Source organism: Heptranchias perlo, chromosome 23, assembly GCF_035084215.1.
Source record: "Heptranchias perlo isolate sHepPer1 chromosome 23, sHepPer1.hap1, whole genome shotgun sequence".
Classification (NCBI taxonomy): Eukaryota; Metazoa; Chordata; class Chondrichthyes; order Hexanchiformes; family Hexanchidae; genus Heptranchias; species Heptranchias perlo.
This window is the reverse complement of record NC_090347.1, coordinates 43739397-43756913: the sequence shown is the minus strand read 5'-3', so window position 1 is coordinate 43756913 and position 17517 is coordinate 43739397. Positions and strand designations below refer to the sequence as shown.

Below are 17517 nucleotides of genomic sequence, written 5' to 3'. Positions count from 1 at the left end.
AGGAAATATAATTAAAGGGACAGATGCATGCCAAAGATTTTATCAAATTTTGTACTGAAAGCCTCAGACTGGTCAGAGGCCTTCAACTGGTGAGGTTTTGGGGCTATAATGGAAGGAAAGCAGGATACTACTAGACTCTCCAATCACCCAAGTAGAAGGCATGGGGGCTACCCCAGGGACCACTGTGGCATCACCCCTTTCAATGCAGTCCCTGTCGTTGGTAGCATTAATGCCAGCAAGAAGGGAAATTGGGTAGATTGCCATGCCTCCCCTCCCCTTTGTGATTTAAATCTGCGGGGGCAAGGAAGGGGTGGCTGGTAGCCTTCCCAGCCTGGGCTAGGGAGGGAAATTCGATAAGGTGCCACATAAAAGGTTGTTACACAAGATAACGCCTCAAGGGGTTGGAGGTAATATGTTAGCATGGATAGAGGATTGGTTAACAGACAGAAAACAGGGTAGGAATAAATGGGTCATTTTCAGGTTGGCATGCTGAAATTAGTGGGTGCCGCAAGGATCAGTGCTTGGGCCTCAGCTTTTTACAATCTACATTAATGACTTAGATGAGGGGACTGAGTGTAACGTATCAAAGTTTGCTAACGATACAAAGCAAAGTGGGAAAGTACGCTGTGAGGAGGACACAAAAGAGTCTGCAAGAGATATAGACAGATTAAGTGAGTGAGCAAGAAGGTGGCAGATGGAGTATAATGTGCGGAAATGTAAGGTTATACACTTTGGTAGAAAGAATAGGAAAACAGAATATTTTTTAAATGGTGAGAAACTATTAAATGTTCAGAGAGATTTGGGTGTCCTTGTACAAGAAACACAAAAAGTTAGCATGCAGGTACAGCAAGCAATTAGGAAGGCAAATGGCATGTTGGCCTTTATTGCAAGGGGGTTGGAGTACAAGAGTATGGAAGTCTTACTACAATTGCACAGGGTTTTGATGAGAATTCACCTGGAGTACTGTGTACAGTTTTGGTGCCCTTATCTAAAGAAGGTTCACTACATTGATTCCTGGAACGAGAGGGTTGTCCTACGAGGAGAGATTGAGTAGAATGGGCCTATACTCTGGAGTTTAGAAGAATGAGAGGTGATTTCATTGAAACATACAAGATTCTGAGGGGGCTTGACAGGGTAGATGCTGTTAAGATGTTTCCCTTGGCTGGAGAGTCGAGAACTAGGGGGCATAGTCTCAGGGTAACGGGTCGGCCATTTAAGACTGAGATGAGGAGGAATTTCTTCACTCAGAGGGTTGTGAATCTTGGAAGCAAGAGGATAACTAAGGAAAGAGCAGGGCCTGTTGGAGACCAAAAAGGTATCCTGTGTGTGGAGGCGGAAGATGTGGGAATGGTTCTTAATGAATACTTTGTGTCTGTCTTCACAAAAGAGGAGGACAATGCAGAGATTGTAGTTGAGGAGGAGTGTGAAATATTGGATGGGATAAACACAGTGAGGGAGCAAGTATGAAGGGAATTAGCATCTTTGAAAGTAGATAAATCACCATGCCCGGAAGAAATATATCCCAGGCTGTTAAGAGAAGCAAGGAAGGAAATAGCGGAGGCTCTGACCATCATTTTTCAATCTTCTCTGGCCAAAGGTGTGGTGCCAGAGGACTGGAGGATTGCTAACGTTGTACCGTTGTTTAAAAAGGGATAAACTGAGTAATTACAGGCCAGTCAGCCTAACCTTGGTGGTGGACAAATTATTGGAAGTAATTCTGAGGAACAGTATTAATCGTCATTTAGAAGGGCACAGATTAATCAAGGACAGTCAGCATAGATTTGTTAAGGGAAGGTCGTGTCTGACTAACTTGATTGAATTTTTTGAGGAGGTAACGAGAAGGGTCGATGAGGGTAGCGTGTTTGATGTAGTCTATATCGATTTTAGAAAGGCTTTTGACAAAGTACCACATGGCAGACTGATCAGAAAAGTAAAAGCTCATGGAATCCAAGAGAAAGTAGCAAGTTGGATCCAAAATTGGCTCAGTGGCAGGAAGCAAAGGGTAATGGTTGACGGGTGTTTTTGTGACTGGAAGGCAGTTTCCAGTGAGTTTCCGAGGGGTCAGTACTAGGTCCCTTGTTTTTTGAGGTAGATATCAATGATTTAGACTTAAATGTAGGGGGCATGATTAAGAAGTTTGCAGATGATACAAAAATTGGCTGTGTGGTTGATAGTGAGGAAGAAAGCTGTAGACAGCAGGAAGATATCAATGGACTGGTCAGATGGGCGGAAAAGTGGCAAATGGAATTCAATCCGGAGAAGTGTGAGGTAATGCATTTGGGGAGGGCAAACAAGGCAAGGGAATACACAACGAATGGGAGGATACTGAGAGGTGTAGAGGAACAGAGGGACCTTGGAGTGCATGTCCACAGATCCCTGAAGGTAGTAGGGCACGTAGATAAGGTGGTTAAGAAGGCATAAGGGATACTTACCTTTATTAGCCGAAGCATAGAATATAAGAGCAGGGAGGTTATGCTTGAACTGTAGGAAACACCGATTAGGCCACAGCGAGAGTACAGTTTACAGTTCTGGTCACCACATTACAGGAAAGTGTGATTGCACTAGAGAGGATACAGAGGAGATTTACGAGGATGTTGCCAGGACTGGAGAATTTTAGCTATAAGGAAAGATTGGATAGGTTGTATTTTCTTTGGAACAGAGGAGGCTGAGGGGAGGTTTAATTGAGGTGTATAAAATTATGAGGGGGCTAGATAGAGTGAACAGGAAGGACCTATTACCCTCAGCAGAGGGGGTCAATAATCTGGAGGCATGGATTTAAAGTGATTGGTAGAAGGATTAGACGGGAGCTTAGGAATATTTTTTTCACCCAGAGGGTGGCAGGGGTCTGGAACTCACTGCCCAAAAGGGTGGTATAGGCAGAAACCCTCATCGCATTTGGATGCTCGGATGTGCACTTGAAGTGCTGTAACCTACAAGACTATGGACCAAAAGTTGGAAAGTGGGATTAGGCCGGATAGCTCTTTTTCGGCTGGCACAGACACGATGGGCCAAATGGTCTCCTATGCCGTAAATTTCTAAGAATCTATGATTCTACCCCAGAGGGCTGTGGATGCTGAGTCGTTGAATATATTCAGGGCTGAGATAGATAGTTTTTTGGACTCTAGGGGAATCAAGGGATATGGGGATCGGGTGGGAAAGTGCAGTTGAGGTTGAAGATCAGCCATGATCTTATTGAATGGCGCAGCAGGCTCGAGGGGCCGTATGGCCTACTCCTGCTCCTATTTCTTATGTTCTTATGAAAATAGAGGTTGGAGCGGAATGCAGCTATAGGCCGTGCTGCCCAACTTTCCTTAGTTTTCCAATTTGGGGCAGCATAGTGTAGGAAAATCCAGGCTTGAGGGTCAGCAGGTTATTTGACTGTGGAGAGCATTACAGTCCAGCCCAAAAACCTGCCCTTATCTGACATTCACTTGTACACTTTCCAGCAGTGATCACTGGATAATGATCACATGTGGGAACCCTGATCGATTTACACATCCTTACCAATGCTGAGGCTAGCGTACTGTCTTAACATCAGACTGTGGATTGAACCTGGCACCTTCCTGATCAGTATGGCTGAGTACCACACCAGGCAGTTAAGAACTGTGCATTGGAGGAACTATATGGCATCCTTGATGTGTGAGTGGAACTGAAGTTATGTTTAGTTGATTCTGCTCCAGTTTTCTCATTTACAGAGTTGCTCGCCTGTGATAAACAATGTGTGCCTTCTGCATTATTTCAGTTTCCTCAATCAAAGTGAGTGATAAAACATGCTATTATTTAGGGGTACGGATGGTGCAGTGTGTTAGGCACTGCCCTTTCATCTCTAGATTCTGGGTTCAAATTCAGCCCAGACTGATGCATGGCTTGGAGGTGTCCTCTGTCTGCTGTTTGTGAGGATTCCATGAGTCTGTGCACTCTCACTGAAGGCTTTGGCTGAGACCGAGGCTTTCATCAGGTAAGTTTCTGGGGCCACCTGGAGGGAGGGGAGGTCACTATACAGCCTTCCCGGGATCTACCGCCACCTTCTACATGGCGACCATGGGAAATGGCAGTAAGTGTGTCAGAAAGCAGGACCCCAGACCTTTCCCCCCGGCAGCGGTAAGAGGAAAAGGAGCAGGCGTGACAGCCCTAGCAGGGGTGCGGGGAGGGTGGTGAGGCTGTGGTCGGCCTCACTGCCCAAATTTTCTGAGATTCGTTGGCATGATTCCGCAGGGTGTGCTGACAGATCTGTGACTGATAAACATCTTGATATTTAACCTTTTAAACTTTTTCTTGTGCTCATCAAGGTGAGGGATGGGTAATGGAAAAGTATCCATTTCAGGCATCCCGTGTTAGTATCAAGCATGTTTAGATGTAAAGTAAAGCTTCCCTCTACATATTCCCAAAACTCCCTTTACTCTGTTAGTGATCCTCAGTCACAAACTCAAAAGAGAATCTCCTCCTGTACCAGTATGACACTTTTCCATTTGCCATTCACCCTGTGGCCTTTCTGAGCGAGATTAGCAGACAATGCTAAGTTAGGAGTAGTTTTATGCTGCATACCAATTAAAAACTGGATTCAAGCTGCCCAAACATACCTCACATAGCACCCTTACAGCCAGAAGACATCCCCTCAGTCTGAGCTGGATTTGAATCCAGCAACCAGAGATGAAAAGCCAGTGACTAACTCACTGTGCCATCTACTGCTTAAGCTGTGGTATTTTACACTGAGCTTTGATCTGTGCCCTTACTCTTACCTCTTTCAGTTCAAAGGAGATTTTCTGTGGTTTCACTGGAGAGCCAAAATGAACTTCCATCGTTGGGAGTTTTGATCCACTGGATGGACGCTTGGAGCGCATCGTCTGGATCTCCTTCAGAGGGACTACCAGGAACTCTCTCTGCAAGAGATTATAGACTATACAGATGAGAACAAGGCAGCCATGCTCATAAATTGGGAAGGATGTGGTGCGTGGATATGCTAAAGTAACAGGCAGCGCACTACATATTCATGTAATGTGCAGTGTTTGGCCTAGAGGTGTTTATATAACAGGCAGAGACCAATGTAGATATGCGCACGTAGTGGGCAGTACTCAGTGCAGACATGTTCGTGTATTGGATAGTACTCAATGCATTTGTGTTCACGCAGTGGGTAGCACTTACCTTTGCAATGTTAATTTGTGGGCTTTAACTCTGTGGGTCTGAGCAGAGTATAGTGTTCTTTCCATTACTAATTACCATGCCTAGTGGTTTTTGCCTCAACTAAGCCACCAGTGTAACTTTTTTGTTAAATTACCAGAACTGGAGTGGATATATTTTATATGCTACCTACCAGTGTAGAGTTAATTTGTCCTGTGCACTGGGCTAGCACGTGCGCTAATTATGCATAAGTTGTAGTCATTTTCTGTGATACAGTGGTTCTTAACCCTGGTCACCCAGCAGCCGCTCCTTAATTTGCTAAATATCAGCACCCATGGGAGCGCAGACTTCAAATAAAGATGTCGTGACTTCTGTCATGGAAATGACTATCATTCTGTGCTGATAGTCATTCACAAACTGAACACTAATTGAATGGAATCCCTTGCGGTTCATATAAGTGGCAGTCCTGTTGATTGGAGCACATAGAGTTATATACATCTCATCAGTGACTTTGGGGAAACCTGCCATTTGGAAAAGCCTTAGGATCTCTCCCGCTGCTCTCTTGCCCACAGGGGAAGTGTTGAAATTCTTTGCTCAGGCAAACAATGTATTAGTCACCTGCGTTAAGTACTAATGCACTGCAGACTGATTCAGCCGATGTTCCCATTGGCTTGGTGGAAAGAGCCCGAGGCAAAAAGTTCATGGCAGTTGTTGGCTTCATTACCACTGGCAGTGCTATGCCTGCCTTGGTGTTCAGCTGCAGGCCCTTTAGAGCAAATGACACAGTGCTGTAATGGCCTCCCTAGTGAATCTATGAAGGCATTGTTCCTCTGTAAAGATTCAGTTGACGTGGTAACTGTGGGTAGGAGCTCTCTTCCTGCAATGTTACCTTACTTCCCTGGTATCCTGCAGTTCCTGCTCATATTCGTCTTCTTCCTCCAAGTAGCTCAGGCACAGTAGGACCCTGAAGGGGTCACCCATTGTGCAAAGATAGTGGTGACACACAAGATCTGGGTCCCACAACTGCTCTTCTGATTCCCCTGGGTCCACATAGTGAAGGCCCACTGTTGTCTTACATTTTGAAGCTGCTTTGCACCTCCTTTAATTATGTCCTGCAAACATTGGCTGCCTAGCCTTTAAATTACTTCCCTTCTGAAACAATGCATCAGCTTTCTTATCAAATTTATATGGGTGCAGCTTGCACCCACCCCACATCTGGTGCAACACGCAGATGACTTTAACAATATAATTTCTTGCTCACATTCAGATATGATTTGAATCTCCCCACTGAATCTCCTGGATGTCATGCTGCCAAGACTTGCCCAGAAATGCACGTTGAGACCCAGCATAATGGGAACACCCAGAAACAGGCACTGACGAAGCATTCCGATGAGGAATATCGGGGTTTTAGTACCCGAGTCAACAATGACGGCATCACAGCTGAGCTTGATTTCACGCAGCATGCACATGCATACTTTCTAGCAGGATCACGGGATAATGACCATGACCATGATGTCGCTGACTCTTCCTTATGTCAGGGGCATTGAGGTCAACTGTAACAGCCCTATCATGTTCCCAGCTGTGATCAGCTAACTCAACACAGACTGGGCATCACTGCTGTATATTAATTTGTCTTCAGTGAAAATCTATTAGTCAATTAAACTCTTAAAGAAATAAATAAAAACAGAAAATGCTGGAAATACTCAGCAAGTCAGGCAGCATCTGTGAAGAAAGAAACAGAGTTAACATTTCAGATCGATGACCTTTCATCAGAAGCCCAGGGTCCGCAGTATTATGCTTTTGTCTTAAAGGAAGAATTGACCCGAAACTTAACTGGACCATCCATATAAATACTGTGGCTACAAGTGCAGGTCAGACGCTGGGTATTCTGCGGTGAGTGACTCACCTCCTCACTCCCCAAAGCCTTTCCACCATCTACAAGGCACAAGTCAGGAGTGTGATGGAATACTCTCCACTTGCCTGGATGAGTGTAGCTCCAACAACATCAAGAAGCTCGACACCATCCAGGACAAAGCAGCCCGCTTGATTGGCACCCCATCCACTACCCTAAACATTCACTCCCTTCACCACCGGCGCACTGTGGCTACAGTGTGTACCATCCACAGGATGCACTGCAGCAACTCGCCAAGGCTTCTTCGACAGCACCTCCCAAACCCGCGACCTCTACCGCCTAGAAGGACAAGAGCAGCAGGAACATGTGAACACCACCACCTGCACGTTCCCCTCCAAGTGACACACCATCCCGACTTGGAAATATATCACCGTTCCTTCATCGTGGCTGGATCAAAATCCTGGAACTCCCTTCCTAACAGTACTGTGGGAGAGCCTTCACCACACGGACTGCAGCGGTTCAAGAAGGAGGCGGCTCAGCACCACCTTCTCGAGGGCAATTGGGGATGGGCAATAAATGCTGGCCTCGCCAGCGATGCCCACATCCCATGAACGAATAAAAAAAAAAGTTGTATAGCTTGAATATGGATCACACTGAGTTGTTGGCATAAAATAAAAAACTCGTGTTGTGGCTGCAATAGCTCATAATATATACATCAGTCATGAGTCATGTAACCAGTGCAATTTGGTATATTTTGTATGTCTACCAGTCTCCCACCGCTAGGAAATATGAAGGAGCAAAGTGATTTAGGGGCCAAGTACAGAAATCACTAGAAGCTAGTGGACGGCTACAAAAAATAATTAAAAAGGCTCATGGAATGTTGGCCTTTATATCAAGGGGGCTGGAATACAAAGGGGTGAATGCTCTGGTTAGACCCTATCTGGAGACTGTGTTCAGTTCTGGCCACTGCACCTCAGGAAGGATTTATTGGCCTTGGAGGGGGTGCAGCACCGATTCACCAGAATGATACTGGGGCTAAAAGGGTTAAATTATAAGGACAGGTTGCATAGACTATGCTTGTATTCCCTTGAACATAGAAGATTAAGAGGTGATCTAATTAAGGTGTTTAAGATGATTAAAGGCTTAGATGGGGTAGATAGAAACTATTCCCTCTGGTGGGAGAGTCCAGAACAAGGGGCATAACCTTAAAATTAGAGCTTGGCCGTTAAGGGGTGATGTCAGGAAGCACTTCTTCACACAAAGGATAGTGGAAATCTGGAACTCTCTTCCCCCAAAAAGCTGTTGAGGCTGGGGTTAGGGTTAGGGTTGCTGGATTGTCCTGGGCTGTATCAGGCCGCCTGTCCAGTGGGGTTGTGGTAAGGCTTTTCGCCCTTTTGACCTGTATTAGGAACATAGGAACAGGAGTAGGCCGTTCAGCCCCTCGTGCCTGCTCCGCCATTTGATAAGATCATGGCTGATCTGTGATCTAACTCCATATACCTGCCTTTGGCCCACATCCCTTAATACCTTTGGTTGCCAAAAAGCTATCTATCTCAGATTTAAATTTAGCAATTGAGCTAAATTTAAATCGGTAAGTGTCATTCTGAGTATGTATGTATTGAGCAGAGCATGGATGGAATCAGATGGATTGTCCTCCTGGGCTATATCAGGCTGCCTGTCTAGTGGGGTTGTGGTAAGGCTTTTCGCCCTTTTGACCTGAATTAGTGCTGCTTGTCCTGTTAGATGGTGAATTGAGTAACTTTATACCTGATGTATTAGAACAATGGAAATGTAGCCTCCTGCAAATCCAACTCTAACAGGAGCCCATTCTTTTTATTCCACTATTGTTCTGAGGGACTTATTTAACATAACATAAACTGTCTGCTCAAAAAACAAAGATGGGTTTTCAGTTTTCTAAAATTTCAAAATTGAGATTGCTAGGTTTTTGTTAGGCAAGGGTGTTAAGGATTACAGAACCAAGGCGGGTAGAGTTAAGATACAGATCAGCCATGAACTAATTGAATGGCAGAACAGGCTCGAGAGGCTGAATGGTCTAATCCTATCCTATGTTCTCTCCCATATGTCCCCAACAAATACTTTGTTATACAGGAACAGATGTTCAAGGCATTTGATGCATGCAGATTACTATACCTTGGTATCCTCATTTATGACCATCAGATTTTCTTGATTGACTGCGATTATGCACGGAGATGGGATCCAATGTTCACTGGTCTTCTTCACCATGAAGATATTGTGACCAAACAGGGGCATGGATTTCACTATAGCTGAGCAGAGAAAAAGAGAACGGTAAGTGTCAGTCTGAGTATGTATGTACTGAGCAGAGCATGGAAGGAATCAGATGGATTGTCCTCCTGGGCTATATCAGGCCGCCTGTCCGGTGGGGTTGTGGTAAGGCTTTTCGCCCTTTTGACCTGTATTAGTGCTGCTTGTCCTGTTAGACGGTGAATTGAGTAACTTTATACCTGACGTATTAGAACAATGGATCGCAAATCCAACTCTAACAGGATCCCATAATCTTTATTCCACTATTGTTCTGACGGACTTATTTAAAATAACATAAACTGCCTGCTCAAAAAACAAAGATGGATTTTCAGTTTTCTAATCTAATTTTCATCACTGACATAAAGGAGTTTATGCTGAATCTCTTCTCTCCCAGGTCCTTCAGCATAGCTGTAAATTTATTGTGTTTACCCACAGCATTCCTTTCTTGAGTCCTACAACCAATTCTCTTATATGGCCATGCTACCTTAAAGCACGGGAGACAGTTCAACATAAGATTTGCCAATGAGACCCCTTGGCGTCCAACCCATTTTAGGGACCGGGGGGGCTTCCTGTATTTCTTAACTGAAGTTATTTTGTGCATTTGAAAATTACAGGTGGTATATATTGGTGACATGTGCTCTTACATCTGGCTGCCTACACAATGGGCTCGATGTTACCAGGGCTGCGGGTTCGCGGCGGGGAGGGCTATTGGGCGCGTGGGTAACGTGCCCGGTGAAATGAGTCAGCCACCCGCGCGATCGCAGCCCAATTGGATCCACTTACCTGTTCTTCCGGGTTCCCCACTGCTGATCTGCGCGTCGGGCGGGCTGCGCATGCGCAGTAAGATCTGTCAGCTGGAGGAGCTCTATTTAAAGGGGCAGTCCTCCACTGACAGATGCTGCAACAAATAGAAAAAATTACAGCATGGAGCAGCCCAGGGGGAAGGCTGCTCCCAGTTTAATGATGCCTCACTCCAGGTATCAATACATGGGGTGAGGAGGAGGGGGAGGACAGAGATCTTCCCCCCGGCGGGCGGGAGGAAGCGGCCTGCCTCTGCCACCAAGAAGGCCTGGCTCGAGGTGGCAGAGGAGGTCACCTGCACCACCAACATATCGCCCACCTGCATACAATGCAGGAGGCGCTCCAATGACCTCAGTAGGTCAGCCAAAGTGAGTACACTTACTCATTCCCCTACACTCCATCTGCCACATCACTGCCCCCACCCCACACCTCCTTCTGCACTGTCAACACTACTCTGTCACATCACCCCTCATACCCACTCAAACCTCATCCTCATCTTACCTGCACTTACTCACCTCGCCAGTACTTATCCCGCCACTACCACTCAACCCAATCCTCATACAATCTCATGGCTCTATCTCATACTCACCCTCTCGTGCATCTCTTTCACGGTCAGCCTCACTCAACCTGCCACTACCTGTGCTGCAGCCACAGGGCATGCATCAGATATGTGCATTAGGCAGCGTAAGGCAAACGTGTCGTGAGCATGAAGGGGATGCACAAGGGTGTTTGAGGGTTTGTCATGGTTGTTACTTATATTGAATTTCTGACCAACTCACATTACATATTATATTGGCAACACTACTGCCATGTCTTTGCGAATCTTGTCTGGTTTGTGCAATAATGCCCTTTCCTGAGGATCACTATGAAGACCCACAACTGATGCCACCCATTGTGTCACTGCAGAGTGGGTGTAGGTGTATTTGCAGGGCTCTTTTGTGCAGACGGCTGAGAGACGTCGGCGATGTCCCCGGTTGCACCCTGGAAGGATGCGGAGGAGAAGTTGTTGAGGGCAGTGGTGACTTTGACAGCGACAGGTAAGAAGATGGTGCTCGGGCCAGCCAGGAGCAGCTTGGCATGAAGGAGGCTGCAGATGTCCACGACTACATGTCGAGTGACTCTGAGCCTCCGTGTGCACTGCTGCTCAGAGAGGTCCAGGAAGCTGAGCCTTGGTCTGTGGACCCTGTGGCGAGGGTAGTGCCCTCTGTGACGCATCTCTCTCTGCGGTAGTCCTCCCTCCTGCTGTACAGGTGGATGTGTCACAGCACTCTGTTGTGGAGCTCCACGTGTCAGAGGTGGATGGCGAGGCTGGTGAAGCTGGTGATGCTGTTCGTCCTCCGAGGAGGTCATGACTGCAGCTACGGCGGCCCCCATCCGGAAGATGTACATCTGAGGGGGTCCGCAAGGTAGGTACATGTCTCTGGACCCCGGGGTAAGTGTGCAAGTTGGTGACTTTGATTGTCAGGAGGAGGGTGGTGGAGGCCAAATTTTGTCCCAAGTGACAGAGTGGCCTCCTGCAATGAGTGAGGGTCTCCCCCACCCCCCCCCCCCCCCCAGTCAAATGGACCTTTGCAGCTGCCACAGGCTGACAGCTGCAACAGGTCCATTTGAACTGGGAGTGATTCCCCCAGTATGGGAAACAGTCCCAGTTTGCTCTAAAATCCCACCCCTCCTCACATAATCCCTTAATCAGGTCAGTTAATGACCTGAACAAGCAAAATAAATAGCTTCAAGTGGAACCCCGCTGGCTTTAATTGCCTGCGGGATTCCCACCAGCGGGGGCTGCGCGCGCACGCCGGCGCGTCAGTGGGGAACCTGGAAGTGGGCGGGTTGGAGTCGGGCTCCTGACCCACTCCGGGATTCTCCAATTTTCGGAGCCCCCCCGCCAGGAACGCACCCGATAGCGGGTGCTAAAATGATGCCCAATGAGTTTCCATTCTCAATCATGTTAATACATGAGTCACTTTCCCACAGAATATTAAGGGAATCAGAAAGAGTCACTCCAGATTACTCTTGTATATCGCCTTGTCGTCATTTAGATCTGGAAGCAGGCCAACTGCTGACTCACAGGCATGTGGGGTTCTAGAGAGGGTGAAACACAGAGTCAGCACATAAAAAATAGTGGATAAATGCAGCTGCAAAACAGTACACTTCATAATGGCCGTACACGCCATCAATGAGAGGACCCTAAAGATGAGGTTATATCCCTTGTGAGTATGTAGCTGGTTGAGATGCTAATGTGCATTTGTGTGAGATGAAATATCAGAATACTGTAAAGAGATAAAAACATGAGCAGACACCTACCTTGGAAAATGTCTTCAATGTGTTGAACTTTCTCCCCATCTGAGATGTAGGCCTCCTATCAATAGGCACTACATTGATTATGTCTTCCACACAGTCTCGACAAATAAGCTTTTGAGGAGGGTGGCCCTCACAACTAAAAATGGCAAGCCTTCTTTGCTTAATCTCTCTCAGCATGACTTCCAGGGCTTTGTCCGAAACACGGGTTGTACTCCCTCCTCACTGTCCCCTTGTGGTCTCTTGACTTATCCTCCAACATGCAGCGGGAAAAGCAATTCAAAAATTCCAAACATGCTCCACAGAAAGTGCAGGTGCTTCTTTAAGAATAGAATTGTTACAGCACAGAAAAAGGCCATTCAGCCCGTTGAGCCTGTGCCGGCTCTTTGTAAGAGCAATCCAGTTAGTCCCATTCCCCTGCTCTTTCCCTGTAGCCCTGCAAATTTTTTCCCTTCAAATATTTATTCAACTCCTTTTTGAAAGCCACGATTGAATCTGCATCCGCCACCCTTTCAGACAAAGCATTCCAGATCATAACTACTCGCTGCGTAAAAAAGTTTTCTTCATGTCGCCTTTGGTTCTTTTACCAATCACCTTAAATCTGTGTCTTCTGGTTCTCGACCCTCCCGCCAATGGGAACAGTTTCTCTTTATTTACTTTATCTAAACCCGTCATGATTTTGAACACTATCAACCTTCTCTGCTCTAAGGGGAACAACCTCAGCTTCTCCAGTTTGTCGTCGTAACTGAAGTCCCTCATCCCTGGAACCATTCTAGTAAATCTTTTCTGCACCTTCTCTAAGGCCTCCACAGCCTTCCTAAAATGCGGTGTCCAGAATTGGACACAATACTCCAGTTGTGGCCGAACCAGTGTTTTATAAAGGTTCAACATAACTTCCTGTGCAGCAACTGTACTTTTAACCTCCTCTCTCCTCCGTCTTGTTCGTGTGTTGCATCGAACCCTTTGCCGAGTCCATCAGGAGGGATGCGGGCATAAAAGGTACTCAGGTCAAGGCCTCCCTGTACATGGACGACGTCGCCGTCTTTTGCTCAGATCAGCTGTCGGTCCGCAGATTGATGAGCATCTGCGACCAGTTTGAACTGGCCTCGGGGGTCCAGGGTAAATCGTACCAAGAGTGAGGCCATGTTCTTTGGGAACTGGACCGACCGATCCTTTGTCCCCTTCACTGTCAGGTCGGATTACCTGAAGGTGCTGGGGATCTGGTTCGGGGGGGCTGAGGCGTGCACCAAGAACTGGGAGGAGCGTATTTCTAAGGTGAAGCAGAGGGATTGTGGGATCGACGATCCCTCTCGATCGTGGGCAAGAACCTGGTCATCAGGTGCGAGGTGCTCATGGTGTTGCTGTACGTGGTGCAGGTCTGGCCCATACCTCGCTCCTGCGCGCAACAGTCACCCGAGCCATCTTCCACTTTATCTGGAGATCAAAAATGTACAGTGTCCACAGGGACACGATGTACAAATCCCCAGAGAAAGGGGGGAAAGGTGTGCCCAACATGGCCCTCATCCTGATAGTCACCTTTGTGTGCGGCTGCATCAAGCTGTGCGTAGTCCCTCGGAATGCAAACACAAAGTGTCACTGTGCTGAGGTTCTACCTGTCCCCGGTGTTGCGAAGGTTGGGCCTGGCCCCACTGCACGGAACGCCCCATCCAGTTGGACCGTTTAGCCCCACCTGTCCTTCGTGGAAAAGTTTGTGTAGAAAAACACCTTTGACCAAAAGGCGATCAGCAAGTGGTCCGCAAGTAATATCCTTGAGACCCTGCGGGAAAAGGAGATGGTGGATCCTGTCGGTTGGTTCCCCGAGCAGACTGCCAATGTCATTTGGCAGAACGCCTCATCGCCAGAGCTGTCAAACTAGCACCAAGACTTAGCTTGGCTGGTGGTGAGAAAGGCCCCTCCCGTCAGATCCTTCATGCACTCCCAGAGTCTCAGCGCCACCGCGCGCTGTCCCCGAGGAGACTGGAATGTACCTTTGCAAAGAAGGTCTGGAGAGAGATGCAGTGGTATCTGTCCAGGTTTGTCCCAAGCAGTTCCGTAACACAGGACTCTGTGCTCTACGGGCTGTTCCCGGGGACGCACACTGAGACAGACATCAACTCGGTGAAAGACGCCCTGTGGTCTGCCCGAAACTTGCTGGTCTTCCAGTGCAAGGTGCTGTCCTCGACCGAGTGTTGCAGACTGGCACATTCCAAGGTCCAGGACTACGTGCTCAGGGATGCACTGAAGCTGGGTGCGGCCGCCGCAAAGGCTCTGTAGGGAAAGGCAACTGTTTAGAGCCTTCCCGCCATTGTATACCGAGGGGCTGCAATCAGGGAAAAACCCCCTCGGGCAGAATGTAAAATTCAAACTGATGTAATGAAATGTAATGAAGCTGTAATGAATTACCTGTATTGATTGTGATGCAATGAGGCACCCTAGAGTGACATGAACTGTAATTGGGAACAATGTGTTAATTGAACAGTACTTGATGTAACCTGCAAATTGTGTAATCTGTATTGTGTACGTTTGGAATGTGGTATGACAACTGTATTGTTTGTATTGCTGCAAATTTTATGAATAAAGTATATATTTTTTAAAAAAACTGTACTTTTAATCTCCTGCCCTGGATTTCCCAATCCCCCGGCCTCCATGCCCATAGCGCTTGGTCTAGTCAGCAGTGGGAGTGTGCTGCCATTATGTAAAGAGGGCACCTTGAAAGACCCTGGGAGGTCCACTTCCAGCACAATGACGCGAAATGCCTCGGAACTTCTGGGTGCACCACAATGGCACCGCCAGCAAAAAATCAGCCCTATGATCTTTACAAAACTTGAATACAGTGTTGGTAAAATCCTTACATACAATGTTGGTGTAGTACTTGCACATCCAGCCTATATGCAATGAGTGTGTGACCTTTTCACATTTATGCAATGTAGCATAGTATTTACAAATCTTGTATAGTGTGTGTGCACACAAGGAAGTTTTGATGTGTTCAGGATAACTTTCTTAACCAGTACGTTTCTGGCCCAATGAGGAAGGAGGCATTGCTGGACTTGGTTCTAGGGAATGAAGTGGAGCAAGTGTCAGTGGGGGAGCATTTAGGGAGCAGTGATCATAGTATCATAAGGTTTAGAATAGCTATGGAAAAGGACACGGACCACTCTAAAGTAAAAATACTCAATTGGAAGAGGGCCAATTTCAATGGGATGAGAACAGATCTGGCCAGGGTAAATTGGAATCAAATGTTAGCTGGCAAAACTGTAATTGAACAGTGGGCGGCCTTTAAGGAAGAGATGGTTCGGGTACAGTCTAGGCACATTCTCACGAGGCAGAAAGGTAGGGCAATTAAAGTCAGAGCTCCCTGGATGACAAAAGAGATAGAGAGTAAGATGAAACCGAAAAAAGGGGCGTATAACAGATGTCAGGTTGATCACACAAGTGAGATCCAGGCAGAATATATAAAGTTCAGAGGGGAAGTGAAAAAGGAAATAAGAGGGGCAAAGAGAGAGTATGAGAACAGACTGGCGGCTAACATAAAGGGGAATCCAAAAGTCTTCTAAAGGCATGTAAACAGTAAACGGGTAGTAAGAGGAGGGGTGGGGCCGATTAGGGACCATACAGGAGATCTACTCGTGGAGTCAGAGGGGATGGCGAGGTACTAAAAGAGTACTTTGCATCGGTCTTTGCCAAGGAAGAAGATGCTGCCAGAGTCTCAGTAAAGGAAGATATAGTTGAGACACTGGCTGGGCTAAAAATTGAAAAGAAGAGGTACTTGAAAGATTAGCTTTATTTAAAGTAGACAAGTCATCTGGTCCAGATGGGATGCATCCTAGGTTGCTGAGGGAAGTAAGGGTGGAAATTGCAGAGGCACTGACCATAATCTTCCAAACATCCGTAGATATGGGGGTGATGCCAGAGGACTGGAGAATTGCAAATGTTACATCCTTGTTCAAAAAAGGGTGCAAGGATAAACCCAGCAACTATAGGCCAGTCAGTTTAACCTCAGTGGTGGGGAAACTTTTAGAAACGATAATCTGGAACAGAATTAACGGTCACTTGAACAAAGGTGGATTGATCAGGAAAAGCCAGCATGGATTTGTTAAAGACAACTAACCTGATGGAGTTTTTTGATGAGGTAACAGAGGGTAGATGAGGACAATGCAGTTGATGTGGTGCATATGATAAAATGTCGCCGATAGGCTTATCATCAAGATTGCGGCCCATGGAATAAAGTGGGCAGTAGCAACAATGATACAGAATTGGCTAAGGGATAGGAAACAGAGAGTAGTGGTGAACGGTTGTTTTTCGGACCGGAGGGAGGTGTACAGTGGTGTTCCCCAGGGGTTGATGCTGGGACCACTGCTTTTCTTGATATATATTAATGACTTGGACTTGGGTGTACAGAGCACAATTTCAAAATTTGCAGATGACACAAAACTTGGAAGGGTAGTAAACAGTGAGGAGGATAGTGATAGATTTCAAGAGGATATAGATAGGCTGGAGGCATAGGCGGACACGTGGCAGATGAAATTTAACACAGAAAAATGCAAAGTGATACATTTCGGTCGGAAGAACGAGGAGCGGCAATATAAACTAGAGGGCACAACTCTAAAAAGGGTACAGGAACAGAGAGATCTGGGGTATATGTGCACAGATTATTGAAGGTGGCAGGGCAGGTTGAGAAGGCGGTTAAAAAAGCATACAGGATCTCGGGCTTTATAAATAGAGGCATAGAGTACAAAAGTATGGAAGTCATGAACCTTTATAAAACACTGGTTCGGCCACAACTGGAGTATTGTGTCCAGTTCTGAGCACCGCACTTTAAGAAAGATGTGAAGGCCTTAGAGAGGGTGCAGAAGAGATTTACTAGAATGATTCCAGGGATGGGGGACTTTAGTTACGTGGATAGACTGGAGAAGCTGGGGTTGTTCTCCTTGGAACAGAGACGGTTGTGAGGGGATTTGATAGAGGTGTTCAAAATCATGAAGGGTCCAGTCAGAGTATATAGAGAGAAACTGTTCCCATTGGCGGAAGGGTTAAGAACCAGAGGACGTAGATTTAAGGTGATTGGTAAAAGAACCAAAGGTGACATGAAGAAATACTTTTTTACACAGCGAGAGGTTAGGATCTGGAATGCACTGCTCGAGGGGGTGGTGGAGGCAGATTCAATC

At 46.7% G+C, this 17517-nt stretch overlaps 1 protein-coding gene across 1 annotated transcript in view; it reads right to left on the bottom strand.

Moving 5' to 3' along the window:
• LOC137341328 (unconventional myosin-XVB-like) overlaps positions 1 to 17517 on the bottom strand; it is a 372666-nt gene that overhangs the window by 3339 nt on the left and 351810 nt on the right. Inside the window, exons 65-66 of the mRNA XM_068004452.1 lie at positions 9122 to 9255; positions 4740 to 4880 (exon numbers count right to left, since the gene is read on the bottom strand). Of these exons, the coding sequence (XP_067860553.1) occupies positions 4740 to 4880; positions 9122 to 9255 (275 nt within the window). The remainder of the gene's footprint in view (positions 1 to 4739; positions 4881 to 9121; positions 9256 to 17517) is intronic.